General features: G+C 36.7%; 1 protein-coding gene across 1 annotated transcript; it reads right to left on the reverse strand.

Annotated features, from left to right (window-relative positions):
* Nucleotides 1-127: 127 nt before the first annotated feature.
* Nucleotides 128-16083, reverse strand: LOC128237488 (organic cation transporter protein-like). Its single transcript, XM_052953066.1, has 11 exons — nt 15964-16083; nt 14449-14611; nt 11161-11416; nt 10370-10473; nt 5543-5697; nt 4976-5144; nt 3898-4110; nt 3367-3593; nt 2841-3022; nt 2492-2643; nt 128-2367 (listed from the first exon to the last, which is right to left on the reverse strand). The coding sequence occupies exons 1-11, from the start codon at nt 16010-16012 to the stop codon at nt 2226-2228; spliced, it is 1812 nt and encodes a 603-aa protein (XP_052809026.1). The 5' UTR covers nt 16013-16083; the 3' UTR covers nt 128-2225.
* Nucleotides 16084-17015: the final 932 nt, after the last annotated feature.

The following is a 17015-nucleotide window of genomic DNA, read 5'->3' on the forward strand; positions in this document are numbered from 1 at the left end:
GTGTTACGGAAGCAAGTTGCCGACAATGGATGAATATTTCTCTGAAGTCTGCCACGGATTGTTTGTGTCACAAATATTTGAAGACCGGACCATTGAGACATTGATAATAAGAAAATAAAACTCAAACAACATTAAAATATCTATTGACTATATCATAAGAATCAATGATATGTTATGTATTTGATATGTACATGTAATTCATACAAACTACATATGCATATTCAAACGTTGAATAAAATCTTCAAAATGCTTTTACATGCTACAAATGCACATCGTATCAGCCTCGGGTTGAGTTTAGGTATTTAATGCTCCTTGACTAATGTTTTCCACGAACAAGAAAATACCATTTAATTCTCCTTTACATGTGTTTGATATAGACATGTATACGTATACATTAAAAGAACAGGGGTTTCTGTCGGTTTTTTTATCCGTATAAATCATATTGTATAGAAAAGATATTCAACACTGATAACGCAATTGTGACACAGGTTCGCGCAGCGAAAATACATATGTATAAGAACATCTAGCCATTCAAAAGATTAAAGAAACCATTAAATAGACTGAAGGAGCCATTTGAAAGACTGGAGTAGCCATGCTATAGACTGGAGTAGCCATGTAATAGACTGCAGTAACATTGCAACTGACTGTAGTAGCCATGTAATAGACTGGAGTAGCCATGTAATAGACTAGAGTAGCCATAAAAAAGACTGGAGCAGCCATGTAATAGACTGGAGTAGCCATGTAATAGGCTAGAGTAGTCATGAAATAGGCTAGAGTAGCCATGTAATAGACTGGAGTAGCCATGTAATAGACTGGAGTAGCCATGTAATAGGCTAGAGTAGCCATGAAATAGGCTAGAGTAGCCATGTAATAGGCTAGAGTAGCCATGTAATAGGCTAGAGTAGCCATGTAAAAGACTGGAGTAGCCATGTAATAGACTAGAGTATCCATGTAATAGACTGGAGTAGCCACATAATAGACTGGAGTACACATGTAATAGAATATAGTAGCACTGTAATAGACTGGAATAGCCACGTAATAGACTGGAGTACCAATGTAAAAGACTAGAGTAGCAATGTTATAGACTGGAGTAGCCATGCACCAGACTGGAGTAGCCACGTAATATACTGGAGTAGCCACGTAACAGACTGGAGTAGCCATGCAACTGAATTGAGTAGCCATGTAAAAGACTGGAGTAGCCACGTAATAGATTGGATTAGCCACGTAATAGATTGGAGTAGCCATGCAATAGACTGGAGTAGTCATGCAACTGACTGGATTAATCATGTAATAAACTAGAGTAGCCATGTAATAGACTGGATTAGCCATGCAATAGGCTGAAATAGCCATGTAACAGACTAGAGTAGCCATGCAACAGACTGAAATAGCCATGTAACATACTGGAGTAGCCATGTAATAGACTGGAGTAGCGCCATGTAATAGACTGGAGTAGCCCTGCAACTGACTGGAGTAGCCACGTAATAGACTGGAGTAGCTATGTAATAGACTGGAGTAGCCACGTAATAGACTGGAGTAGCTACGTAATTGACTGGAGTAGCCATATATTAGACTGGAGTAGCCATATTATAGACTGGAGTAGCCACGTAATAGACTGGAGTAGCCAAACGATAGACTGGAGTAGCCATGCAACTGACTGGAGTAGCCATGTAATAGACTAGAGTAGACATGTAATAGACTGGAGTAGCAATTTAATAGATTGGACTAACGGACTCCTAAAGTCGGACAGTAATTCTCAATTGACACATGTTTTCAAGTATAAAAGTGCAGTTTCTATTTAGAAGCATTGATAAATCAATAATCGACTATTAATATAATAGTGCAGTATTATTATTTGTTAAAACAAACAAGGAATGTTTCATTATAATCAATTCGAAACAGTATCTCCCTATTTTCCAGGTCAGACACCACTAAATGTTTTGCACCGAAGATAACACTGCTTTCTTCTCCTTCACGACCCCAACACCATATATGGGGAGAACGCTCCACTTGTGTACTAAACATTAAACAACAAAACCTTTAAAGATGGAAAGCAGCCAAAGTTCTGACATGGTGTAACCATGCTTTGAATCTCTGCAAAGTGTTAAATAAACGAAATAAGGCTTTCAACAATGAGTAGAAAATTCCGAATTGGTGTAACTTGCCCTCCAACAAAATATACCGAACTTGCCGGAGATAGCCGAGACTTTACGATTGGCAATTACTATCTACATGTGCGTGCTGTAACCGTTTTGCTCCAACACTTCAGCATTCTTTTTCTCTTCCGTCGATGAGTCGACGTTGCCGGTAAATGCATCATTGACGAAATACTTTCTAGTCACGTCCGTCTTCTTGGAATCAGGTGTGGTCCTGCGGAGATAAGAAAAGCGATTTTATGAACACACTGTTCTTTGTTGATTTTTATGAAGTTATTTGTTCAATTTATATACAATATTACAGTGCTTAAGCGAAAGTGTAAAATACAACAACTTGCCTGCCGAAGTTCACAGCGTCCTCAATCGTTTCCGGAAGTACCTGCCCGTTGGTTTCCGGCAGAAAGAGCGAGAGGAGGCCGGCGACCACGGACAGGCCGCCAAATATGATCAGCGGTAGCGCTTTTCCAAAGTCACCATCCACAAATGTACCCTAAAACAAAAAATGACCAAATTTATAAAACTTACATTTCGCGTTTACTTTTTGCGCTTGACGATTACGTCAAGAAGCGCGGGTGGTAGACTCCATTTCTTGAATGATAAATGTCCGAAATGTCCACAGCTACTCTTAACATTTTTAGCTTGAAGCCGTATAGCTCGATCAAAATACCTTTTCCTCGAAATACTGACCAGATCCGCGATATATGGTGAGATCATACTGCCCACCCTGGCCATCATAGAACTCGAGCCCATCCCAGAGTTTCGAACGAGGGTCGGGAAAAGTTCCGCCGACCACACGTAGATGATGGCAAACGCCGCCGATACCCCAAACTTTCCAACGTTGGATAGCACCACTGTGATCCAGTAAAGAGCTGAATGAAGATATCAGTAAACATACAGCAGCTTTTAGATGTGGAATTGTTTTGAACTAAATTGACACGTTTTGCCCTGTAATGTGCTTTGTAACCTTAAACCCATCTAATTATAACAAATACATATCTAAGTCCAGATCACGCACACTAACGTGCAGTCCCCTTTCCCAATAAACGGGGGAAGCGAAGAATTATGATACCGGCATTTTATGCATCTAAAGCACTTTTAAACTACTACGACATCCATTGAAACTGATCCATGTCATGACTGAGAGGTATCTCAAACATGTATAATGACTCTTGTGTTTATCCCTTTCTAAGTTTAACAGTTTTTACCCACTTACATTTATCAGCATACAGCACAGTAAATATGGTACAGAGGCAGGCCACGCCCCCGAGGATCATAGTGCCGCAGTGGAGTGCCTTCCGGCCGACGCGGTTCAGCAAGAGGAGACAGACGATATACGCCGCGACCTCCATGGCAGAGTTGATGGCGAAGTTCGTGTAGATGTCACCGTCAAGGTTACCCACATTAAGTCCAAGGCCGTAGTACACCATGCTCACTACCAGCCTACAGATGGAGAAGGGTTTACCACGTTGGTGTTCGGCGAGGGCGGAGTTAATGGGAGGTAATCTCAAAAAGTTTACACATATAATCCTGTTTTGACTGATTGAGTTATTTCCCTTTGAAATACAAATCAATAGCCCAAAAGATGACAATTCGTTCACCAAATGATTGATTAGTTGATTAGTTGATTGGTCGATTCGTTATTTAAGTATTTTTAGTAAAATATTTTACAGACGAATTTTAAATCCAGTCCACTTTTACCCAGCACTGACCTAAAACCTATAAGGTGAACGGCGCGGTCACTCACCAGTTCAAGTAGATGATGCTAGTGCGTATCAGGAGACGGGGTACGGTGAGCATCCGGAGGACGCTTTCCTTACTGCCCTCCTCCGTGCTGTCCGCGTCTATCATCTTCTCCGGAAGTTCAACCTTGTTCACCTTTGCGCATTTCCGGATGATCTTCTCCGCCTCCTCGTACCTTCCCTTGGAGATCAGCCAACGAGGGGACTCGGGGATTAACCTGTTATAGTGGCAAAAACAAAAACTTACACTTATTAGCACATTATACACACAGTCAAATCGGTTACCAAATGTTAAACCAGTTCGGAGACTCGCGGATAAACCTGATATTGTGGAAACATTTGTAAGTTATATGAATGTTTAAAGGTTAATTCTGTTAGATCATTAAAATAAAACTGAAACTGAAGTTTACCCTCCCCCCCCCCCTCCCCTCTTCAGTTATATAACGACAATACAAATAAAAGGAATCAGAAATGTCGTAAAATCAATGTAAATTGATTGATTTTAGCCATCTATTCTATTGACGGAAGTGCGAAGAACTGTTACACGACTAGCCACACTTACACAAAGCTAATTCGTCGATTTATAAAGAAATTTATTAATACACTACAAAATGTATCATTTGATAATGTCCAGGATCATAACTCAAGTAGGACACTGTATGACACAGTTAGCATTTTCTTATTTTAGATTTTGCTTAGGTTTAACTTAAATTTATAACAGTCAATAAAAACTTTCAATACAGCGAAAATAGCATAATCTTCACTTTAAAACATAATTACAATCATTTGACACCAAATATGGACGGTGTACATTGTTCAAAATTATATTCAGAAGAGTTCGTTTGGTTAACAACTAAAGATCGATTGCAATATGTTTTACATTATATAATACACGATCAAAGGAGAATATTGTAGTTAAAACGAGAGCATATATTTGACAATATACTTGATTTTCGTCACAGAACATGATGAATTACTGTGAAGTTTCAATGTTTAAAACTTGACTGGTATCTTGCATTGCATTTCGCTCAAGAGCAAGGATACCAGTCTAAATTGTTGGGATAAAACTTCGGAACACGTCACCAGAAGTAGAGAACGAGGAGAACGGTTGGACACGCGAGCACAAGCTGCAGGATATTCCACGTGCGCACGAAGTAGGCCACGAGGCACAACAGGAAAAGACCAGCACACCAGAAAAACTCGATGATAATCCCTGCGGCCACACGATAGGAGGGACCAACCAGCTCCATACCTGTAGGACAACATTGATTTTTGTAAAGTTTTATTATATATTATCTGAAAGCTAAGATACTTAGCAAGTGTTCTTATTATTACACTCATTCCGTAACAGAAAATAAACACGAGCTAATATTTAACATAACTTGTGTCCATTTAATGTCTTTTCCAAACGGGTGCAGGCGGGCATACAGGGACTTTTCTGTTGTCTGAATCCAACGTCTCGAGAGGGAAATATTGGTCTTATTCTCTTGGGTCTGGGATGATGAAAGTGGGCGCTACATGAAAGAACCCATGCATAGAATTATCGAAAAAGGATTAAAGGTGCTAGAGTTTAGTCCCTTATGATAATGATATTTGGAGCATGAATATAACAAAGAAGATTTCAAAACGAATCACTGACATAGTGCTTACCAATGACAAAGAGTGACATGAAGATGCCCATGTTAGACACTCCCTGGAGGAAACGAAAAGTAACAAAGGCCCCGTAGTTTGGCGCGAACGCTGACCCGAACGCCGCCCCGATGTGCAAGAACGAAGACATTATCACCGCCGTCTTCCGTCCGAATCTAACAAATGGAAAATAACATTCGCCGGTAGATGTAGTTATATTTATTTTAATTCGCATAAAAATAAATATGGACAGTATCACCGCTGTCTTCCGTCCGAATCTAAAAACAATGTGCATGACAAAAGTACATTTGTAGGAAAGGGTTATTCTTTTTACATTTGGTGCGAATGCCGAACCGATTCAATAAAAAATAAAAATGGAAAGTATCACCGCTGTCTTCGCTCCGAATCTAAAAAGTGTGCATGGGAACATTTTTGTTTTGTGCGAATGGCCGAATCGATTCGAAAAAAATACATAGACTGTATCACCACCGTATTCGGTACGAATCTTAAAATTGTGCATGTTAAAGTACATTCGACCTCTATTTAACGTCCGAACCAAGGACTGGTATTCAATATTTGTCTTAAATGGATCTAAGAACGATGTAGCTAATCGGATTACTGGTTATTAATAACTGACCAATAGAGTGAATGAAGTCAACGATGCATGACCATAAAATTAATTTAAGTTAAATATTGAATACCACCCTGGGCCTATTTCATACTGATTCAGATTGGCCGAACGGTATGTTAACACTTTCGTTAACCAAATTTGAACCCTTTTTAAATAGTTCAAGAGTTTATCTTACGTATACTTAGACTGCCAATTATAATATACTACGCAAAAAGCAGGGACACGAGCCGTGCTTGTGATTTCTTTCAGATGAACAGGTCCAGCTTAGATCGATTGAAGTGTTTCATATATACGGTACAATGTAATTTAAACATAAATTTCCGTAAAGTAAATATTGACATATTGTTGTGCTTATATATTTTCATTGCTGCCGGTATTTGCATATATGACTGACGAACGTGCTGAATAAGACAGAAATAATATATTGTCATATAAATATATTTGTTTTTCAAATACCAAATCGGAAACTCGACACTCGTGTAGGCATTGAAATCGGCATTTATTCGTGAGTTAAATAACATTATTTAAAGTATATTTATTCAACCGATTCAAATGAGTTGAACAGCCGTTCGAGTGATATCTCTCAGAAGACCAGGTCGTTGTTCTATTTTAAGTGTTTATATATAGTTTATATCAAATTACAATATTGACATCTTTATGTGCAAATATGTTTTTACGGATGCCTGTATTTGCATGATTAACGACTGTGCCAAATAAGCCAGAGATAATATATGGTGAACAAAATACTTTTGTTTTTCAAAAGTTTATCGGACACTGGACACTCAACTAGTCATTGAAGTCGGCACTGAAGAAACCACATTGACTGCGAAAAGAAATTGTAAAAAGGCCGAGTTTATAAATAGTGAGGGTCACACGAAACCTTTTGTGAGTAAAGGAGATTCGGACCAGTTTTGAAAATCAAAATATTAGGTTGTAACCTACTAATTTTGAGTAATTATGTAATATGACTCGTTCCCAATCTGAAATGATTTGACAAGTTACCATTTCCAAGGAAAGTTACAATTTTACTTAAAGAGTATGAAACACTTCGTTCAAATTAAAATACATTTCGCATGGAACGTATTGGAGGCTCAAATGCGATTTTATTCGCTGCACATGTAGGTTGTATTTTTCATGTAATGCCCCCATTTCATCAAAGATTGTTTTTTTCCAATCGTCCCGATCTGTACCAGATTATCACCGATGATTTATTTTTTTGATCGGCCAGATTGTCGTCCTGAATCGCCTCCAATCGTCCCCATTTTTAAGCCGATTGAATCCCGACCAATGAACCACGGCGAGGGACGATTCACGGACGATCCTCGAGCGATCGACACGTTTCAGGGGCGCAAGTATGCGAATGTACGCGCAAGTACCCGCAGGTACAAGACAAAGGCCCGGTAGAGACCCGCATCTCGTGCGCAAGTGAGCGATGTTCGCGCGTTGTTCGGCCGAGAGAGACCGAAAATGGGCGATCCCGGCTCGAGAGAGGACGCTTTCGGCCGCTCTGCGGCCGATGTCCGCCGTTCTTTCGCCGTTCTTCGCGCGAGAGAGGCCGAATGTAGGCTTATGTTGACACAGGTAGCCGCAGAAACCCGAAAGTAAACGTTCTTCGGACGATTTAAACGATCTTTGGCCGACTAAATTTGCCCTGATCGGTGAGAGATCGGTGTTTTTGTGGCCCGACTATATAAATCGAGCCAGACCAAAGCCTTTCACCATTTTCTGATATGCCAGTAAAGGTCATGGACCAACAAGCAGTGCTGGGGCTTGTTGTAGCTTTACAACTTCGTACTGCTATAGCACAGCAAAATGTTACAAGACTAGAAAGTATGCTGAGGAGAAGGAACAGGGTCAAGAGAAGATATGCTAAAAAGAAGTAAGTTGTTGTGAATTGTTAAAGGTTTTTCACCTGTGTTTTGTTTCAGTACTTGTTATGTGAAAAGTTTGCAGTTTATTTTTCTATTATAAAGATTATATAGTTCTCTGGCATTGGTATTAATTTGTACATTTATTATTATTTATAATTACTTTGAGTAAATATATGCGTTGCTGTTCTATTAAGTAACAATTAATTATTTGTGACATTTAAAAGGATTTCTATATGTTCTGGTGATGGTCGGGTGCTTACACTCCGACGACACTACGCACGACCCTCGGAAGAGAGCGGCAGAGGCTAAACGAAAGCTCCAGAAGGCTCAAGAGGGCTCCAGAGGGCGGGCGAGACAAGTGGACCTTCAGAGGACCCTCGGGCGACCAAGGCGACCACGGGCCGACTATTTTTGATCGGCTACTGGTTTTCAACTTGTTTTAAAACAGTAGCCGATCACTTTTTAGGTACCCGACCCTCGTGGGACTAATGCGATCGCGCCAGATCTTACCCCGAAAGTATAGGTTAGTGCACGTTAGTGCACGCAGGTTCCCGTCTTATTTTGCAAAAATAGGGCCGATCGACTAAAAAAGAGATCCGGCACTCTCGGGACCAAAACAATCCTTGGTGAAATGGCCCTATCACCAGAGTGTATCTAGTCGTGCTTGCATCCTGGCTTACTTTTTGCGATGTTCACTTGTGTATATCTAGTCTTCAAGTAGGATTGGAATAACATTAGGTTGTTGTCAAGCAAGGCGGCAAACATTTAAGGATTAAAATTCGACATGTTGCATTTTATCGGGGTATCCGAAGGACTCCACCAACATTTTGAACTGCGCCATTGCTTACCATACCCCGATAAAATGCAACATGTCGAATTTTAAAACTTATATTTACATTCATTTAAATCTACATTTCTGCTAAAATAAATTGATTATTCAAGAGCATTTTCTCTTTTCTTTCTCTCGTTGTTCTCAACGGTGGGTAAATTAGAACAGCTATCGTAACCTAATTGTATACGACAATAAATGCACAGATAAAATAGTTCCTTATTTATATGTTTATTTTCTATCTTTTCAAGGTCAAGAATATTATGAATACGTATTTTTGCATATAATGTGTGTTTTCGGTCCGTTATCGTGATATATTAAAACGCAAAAACCCGGGCGTTTTCGGTAGAAAACGGTCATTATTCAGTAAATTCACGTGCCGTTAATGCCCGGTTTTTTGTTTTACATATGCGCTTTCAGGGCCCGCATCATAACAATGAAGGCTGAGCGACCTGGTTTCTGACCGAAAGTTGGTCAACGATGCAAACTTTTGCACAAAAACATATTTTAGAATATATAATGTAGCTGCATACAAATACCAAAACAGGAAATAAACCACAAAAGGCATATAACTTACATATTTTCTGCTGAGTTGTCTTTTCCTGGCAAGCTGATGTGTTTACCAAATAGTTTTTTCTGCAGTTGTTTTGACTATTAAAAGCACTAAATTATGTCTAAAACGACTAACTCCTCCGAACTTTTAGTTATTTCTGTCGATTTTATTCAGAACATACGACTTATATGGACATGATTCCACTATGTCGTATGCAATGAACAAAGAAATTTCAAATATTTTTTCTCTGATCATACTGATGCTGAAGATGCTGTACATTTTATCAAGAACATGTTTACAAAATTTTCAGGCTTAAATTAGTTATCAAAACAAATAATGGTTAAAGTAGGACTGCATAGGTAATTAATTGATTACCCAATAGGTATTGTGTGTAAATAATCCCAGTAATCCAGTCACTTTTCGAAAAACAACACTTTCAAAACGAATGAACACTGCAAAAAATGGCGTCGAAACAAAATGCAGCTGCCGAGTTATGTTGCGGCCCGAATCGAGCTTAATGTAAAACCTTTTCAATGACATCACTCATGACGTCATACAAGCACCCATTATAGAGGTTATTTTGAACTAACTGTTTTTGCATTTTCGTGACATTTAACAGCATTTTTAAACACAAACTTTTCTTCAACTGTTCCATCCATCATGAAATTATCTACATTAAAATCAATCAAATAATCGTTGCTTATTTTGTTTTAACTGCTTTACTGCAGATTACAGTTTTGCATGTTGCCAATAATTGTACTACGATTTCATTAAAAAAAATAGTTCCGTAGTAAATATGCCCCGCCCCTTGGTATTATTGCGCCCAATTCATTTACTGGTTACCATCTGATCGCATCAGTATATGAACAATAATTTACATTTATGAGCAAAACTGTAAAATAGTAGATCATTACTGTGATTTGTTGTATTTCGAAAGAAATCCTTTGTGATATGTATAACTTACATATCTGAAAATACACCGATGGCGATGGCTCCGAACAGTACGCCGCCCATCAATATCATGTTGGCGTTGGCCCTGGCTATCTCCTTTCCGCATACCAGGTTAGTCTGAAGGAAAACATGCATTTACAAAATTAATACATATTTCTTAAGATATATGTAGTAACCCAGTCAACTGCTAGGGAATCGTACACCATATATCGATATCATGTTGTCATTGGCTCCTTTTCGTCTGCATGAAAATGAACAATTACGAAACTAATATATTGCTATTATAAATATGTTGTTATTATCAGTTATCTGTTCTCGCTCACACCGAATAAAGGGGTGAAAGTGAGGCAACAAATAATAAAATAACTATTACTTAGTAGAGGCGGTTTTGGAGCGGTGATGAGTTCTAGTGAGGAGGTGTTTCAGCCTCGTGCCTAAGTCATAACATAATTCCAAGCAAATTTGCAATAACTATCAATGCTTTCATAGAACACTATGCAATATAGTTGTATAGTTCAACGGTATACATTACTACAATTGTGATCTAGACTGCATTGGACATAGGCTATTAGCATTCTGACATTTCGAAGCCACCCTGGATAAAACACGATGCTTGTTGTCACTCCGATGGGTGACTTGGACCAACTCTTACTAATAACAGCCGAGAAGTGAGGCTCCCATATGCGTCATGTTGGTCTGTTGTTTCTATGCATTATATAAACCTAAATTCGGAAAGATTTGAGCAACCGCCATATGCGATTGTTTTTATTTACCATAAATATAACAATATGAATATAAAATAACCTTTGTAATGAAAGTGTTCTTGAACGTTAATTGGTCGAATACGAACGTATCACATTCATCAGTACTTGACTTCACTGGAATGTTATGTGCGTTGTAAGACGTGTTTTCATTGGTCAAATATCGATCACATGAGCTGTAAACCAATGATCCCTCATCATCTTTGTCAGTTTCCCATGGAATTGATTGGTTGATAAGAAGTTTATGCCACTGTCCTTGAACTTCGTACGTGTCGTTTCCAAGACCAGGCAAAGCACATCTGGAATTTATAGTTATAATAACGAGGTGATTCGTGTTATTTGTTATATTATGTAACAATGCATCGATGAGGACGTTTTACAAGTGAATTGAAAGCTGAAGAAAATAAATTTTTACTATTTAACCTTACATTGACATTTATTGTATACGCTACATATTTAGAATTTATTTAGATTAAACATGTATATTTCACAACGATTGTGAAGTATTTCAACATTATATTAATCATTTCGTTGGCACGATGTTTGATAGGGCTGTGACCTTGTGTTGTGGGTTCATTGAAGTGTTCATCTTGTTCGACTTATTTATTAAATAATGCAGGAGTACATTCATAATTACGAACGCACCAGTCAATCATGTTGATGAATACATTCAAAACCTCCAGTTTTAATTGCAAATAGTACGTTGTTTTATTCAAGGTTTGATCGCAGTTTTTCTTGCGTTTACGTTTTATGAACGCAGTAGGGCACGCGAGCAAATTTCATGAAGCGTGCTTATAAATAGACGTTTTATTGTTCATTGAATTACCTCATTTGTCAAGTGTGGTTCGTATCGCTATGCTGATTTTTCAGCCTTATTTTAATACTTGTAAATGGGAGTTACTTTTATTGCACATGTAAGCAGTCAAGGCAGTGTAAAATACCTGAGTACATGTTAAAACACTGAACGCTTTCTAATAGATCGAGTCATATCATTGCCTGTAACAAGCCAATGAAAGCCAGGTGTTTTATGCGCTGTCTTTCGTTACAACAACAACAACAATAATAATAATAATAATAATAATAATAATAATAATAATAATAATAATAATTATACATCTACTACTACTTCTACTACTACTACTACTACTACTACTACTACTACTACTACTACTACTACTACTACTACTACTACTACTACTACTACTACTACTACTACTACTTCTACTACTACAACTACTACTACAACTACTACTACTACTACTACTACTACTACTACTACTACTACTACTACTACTACTACTACTTCTACTACTACTACTACTACTACTACTACTACTACTACGACTACTACTACTACTACTACTACTACTACTACTACTACTACTACTACTACTACTACTACTACGACTACTACTACTACGACTACTACTACTACTACTACTACACTACTACTACTACTACTACTACTTCTTCTACTACTACTACTAATACTAATGTTATCAAATTAATTTATACTAAAATTATTATTTATAATAATAATGATTAATAATAATAATAATACTTATAATGATAATAATAATACTACTAATATGATAATAATAATAATAATAATAATAATAATAATAATAATGATGATGATGATGATGATGATGATGATGATGATGATGATGATAAAAATAATGATTATAAGTTTAATAAGCTATATTCAGTATGCAAAATAACAAACATGAGTTATTACGCATTTTGAAAACAGGTTAACTGATCTTTTTCTATGAAAACATTTGACAATATTGATTTAGGTCGCTACAGCCATGGTATACATTAATGCACATATCTCGAAAGGATCATGCATATCTTAAGACCGTATCTAAAGCTTACTGAATGTAAATCACGCATCATGCACAACAACAATTATAAATAATTCATTTAGAAGTAAAATTCAGATTAAGGAAAATAAAATAGTCATCAATACGTGGATACACAAGACGCAGCCGGCCTCTATATGAGGTGCGATTTCGATAAACACTGAACGTTTAAAGCTGCACTCTCACAGATATACCTTTTTTACAACTTTTTTTTTATTTTTGTCTTGGAATGAGCACTTTTTTGCGTAAATATCTGCATATCAATGATAAAATATTTCTGACAAAAAATAAGATCCGAAATATTTTTTATGGCTTGATAACGGTTTAAGAAAAATGCATAAAACATCAATTTTTGAACTTAAATATTAAAATCTGCGATCTCATTTTTTGTCAGCAGTCTTGTATAAATTTTATTCCGAGGGTTTTCGCAAAAACTGGCTCGTTTCAAGACAAAAAAAGTAAAAAAAAAGTTGTCAAAACGTTCAATTTGTGATATTGCAGCTTTAAGTTGTTGATACCTTAAAAAATGCGTGACATTTGTAACAACACTGCAAAGGGAAATGTCCAAGTGTTCGAGAACGCGTACATAGGTCCAGAACTTCTTAAAGGTGTACATAGTTTCTGAATTAATGAATGCAGCGCATTCAAAAGTTGACTTAATTCCGCCCGCATATTTTGACAACCCCTCAATCTTTTCTGCATAAACATTATTCAAATGCATGAATTGTTAAATCTGTATTTAGTAGCTTCATCAAGTGTTGCATAGCATGTTGATAAGCTAAAAGGAGAAAGCATTCAGGATTTTTAGCACATCTCATATTTTTACCGCACTGACAATTTTACAATCATTTGAAACATGTACTTGTATCAGTTTCATAACATATTGGATATTTTTTTAAAATATATTTAATAAAGTTATAGGTCGAGGCCACCATTCGTTGTTTTTATCCAGACAATTATTAAATAATATCATTAAACATAGCTGAAAGCATTAATTAACAACAAATATTTTATGTTCAGTATGTTCATAAACGTTTCTTTTTTATGTTTTTCGGTAAAGTATCCTGGTGTTGCACTGCTGTGGAAATATCTATTATGGTGTGTTAACTGCTCTTAAGGACGTGTGTTCCCCTGTTGCCTCATAAAAGTAGCGTAACATTCACTATGCCGGTTCAGTTTTAATTAAATGAAATCTCCAAAATGATACATGACGACATTGTTTTTACGCAATTTTCCAATTAATACCAATGAAATATAAATATTTTAAACACATTTGCATCAAGATAACAAGATGTTTTAATATGATTGAAATTTATTACACCAAGCGATCACAGAAAACAACATTCTCACCAAAATAATTTTTTTCTGCAATCACGAGTGATGTTTATTTACAATTTAAAAATAAATCAAATCTCCTCAAATTAGTTGATCCCTCTCGTATTCATTTCTACTGTGTACGCTCTTACCTGTGGTCGGGGATGGCCAGAGTGAACACAGACGACAGCATCTGCATCGATGTAAATATCGCCGGCAAGCAGACAAGAAAATACAATATCTTCTGGTACTTTCCAAATTCCCCCAAAAGAACGGTAATGTCATCAAACTTCATCTTGCAAGTGTTGTAAGATCCTGTTTGAAAGTTAAAGCGTATTTAAAAAAATCAACTTGCTCGAAGGTATCCGATTTCAATTCAGATCAAGGTTTGATAGACATATCCATTGTACTTCCATACACAAACAGATCAACCAAAAGTTATATATGGTATATAAAACGCTCTACATCGTTTTTTTCTCGAACTTATTCAAATGCATCAGTGTAAAAGGCAATTTTTTTTTTTAAAATGATGAGTGTTATGTTATGCTCTGAGTAATGCACTTAGATAGGGGAGCTCAAACATCAAATATCCCACTCCTCATTAAAAACCACAGTCGTACGGTAGAGGTAACACATCCATCTGTTGCATTTATTAGATTGACAATTTCAACAAATTTAACTACGACTGAAATTTCTTCACTGCTTTTATTTGACCTCTTTTTGCACAATGACATGAAGATGTATAACTACTACGTTAACGTGTTTGTCAAATAATAATTGTATTTGGTAAAACTTGCGTGGACAAATACCGTCAGTGTTTAAATAGCTTTTCAATAAAGATTGGGTGCATTTGCCTCGCGTTGGGTTGAAATGAATATTCTTTTCAAGGTTTTCTTAAATTTCAAGTTCTGACTGACTTGGTTCAAGAGCAGTTAATTAACAAAAGAGGCCAGGCTGTCACATCTATCCCATTTGCAGTTGTTATTTTATAATTAACACCATACGCATCGTTAACCGGTCACCATATATCAAAAGTGAGGTACATCATGAAAAGTGGAGCTTGTATAATTATGTAGTTTAAAAAAACAATAGTGAAATATATAGCACTGCATAACTTAAGCTAAGCGAGGCATTAAACATAAGCCAGTGGCCTAAGCTTCGATCTTGAAATATGTTAAATCTGATGAACAAAACAGTATAATTATACAATAAACCGTGCAAATCAGGTAATGCCTAAGATAATGCTTACCCTTGCTAAACTTAATCATTAATTCACCATATTTTTCTCTCATTTTATATAACCAATATGGGCTTACCTAAACCATTTGGGGTATCGTTTTGGTCAAAAGCTTTTTAAATGATAAAGTTAAAATCCGTTCTGTGGTCCAATCGGCGGATACATGGGCGTAAACATATTGTTGTGCGCGCACGTGTGTGTGTGTGTGTGTGTGTGTGTGCGTGCGTGCGTGCGTGCGTGCGTGTGTGTGTGGGGGGTATTGATAAAGACGGGACACAATATCCGGCGTCTTCAACCATGTTTACTTCTAATGAAAGCTAAATGATAAATTGCAATAATCTTAAGCAAAACAACTTACCATTGAAACATTAACCACAACACTTTGTGTTTAAGTTATGAGACGTATTTTTACTTGGGATTAAAAGTTTACCATTGACAGCCGTTGTATCTTTACTTTGCAGATTCTGTATCTGTCTCATTGTTTGTAACGCTTAACAATTGACTGCCCATGTCTCCAATCATTTTGACCAAGGCTGTTATCCAATTTCAGAAACTCCAAATTTTATGTATGACGAAGTTCACCACTTGCAAATAACATTTTCGTAGTTTATATTTTTATTGGTTGGCTTAACAAAATACTCATTTAAACAAACGGCTTCCAACAAACGCTGACAATTCATCAAACTGTAACTGACATCAATGATTATGACCAATTTTCTCAAAACCACAAGACTTTTATGAACATTAAAATGACGCTGATTAATTAATGCATTTACCTCAGTTACTGAAGGACAGCGAATTTACAATACGTAACAGTGCACTCCAACAAGTCTGCACATTAGCATACATAATATATCGTTATTTCGTCAATGCTGAATTTACTACTGTGTTTTAGAAACTACATGTAGCTACACGCTTGACAGTTTAGGATGAACATGCAAGTCAGACTAAATTTGGTTAAGGTTTTGCCAACTCTTTTTAAAGAAATAAATATAAATTAACTAAAAATCGACTTTGGGAAGACTCTAAAAATGTCATTTAATTTTCTAAATGAATACGAAAAGTCTATTCGTGGATACACAAGATGCAGCCGGCTACGATAGGAGATGGGGTTTCAACAAACGTTGACTGTTTTAAGCTGTTGATACTATACAAAATGCGTGGACATTTGTAACAAAACTATGTACAGGGAAAGGTCCAGGGTTTCTGGAACGCGTACAATAGTCCAGGACTTCTGTAAGGTGTACAGAGTTTCTGAACTAATGAAATTTGACGTATTCAAAAGTTCCCCCAACATATTTTGACTACCCCTCTTATCTATTTTTCCTGCGTATACAATATTCCTAATACATAAATTGTTTAATATGAACACGAAGCTTCATCAGATATGGCCTAACATGTGAATAAGCGATAAGAATATTATATTCAGGCAGATTTGCACTTCTCATAAATATACTGAATGGACAATCTTCAAATCATTTG

The sequence above is a fragment of the Mya arenaria genome, chromosome 6 (genome assembly GCF_026914265.1).
Source record: "Mya arenaria isolate MELC-2E11 chromosome 6, ASM2691426v1".
NCBI lineage: Eukaryota > Metazoa > Mollusca > Bivalvia > Myida > Myidae > Mya > Mya arenaria.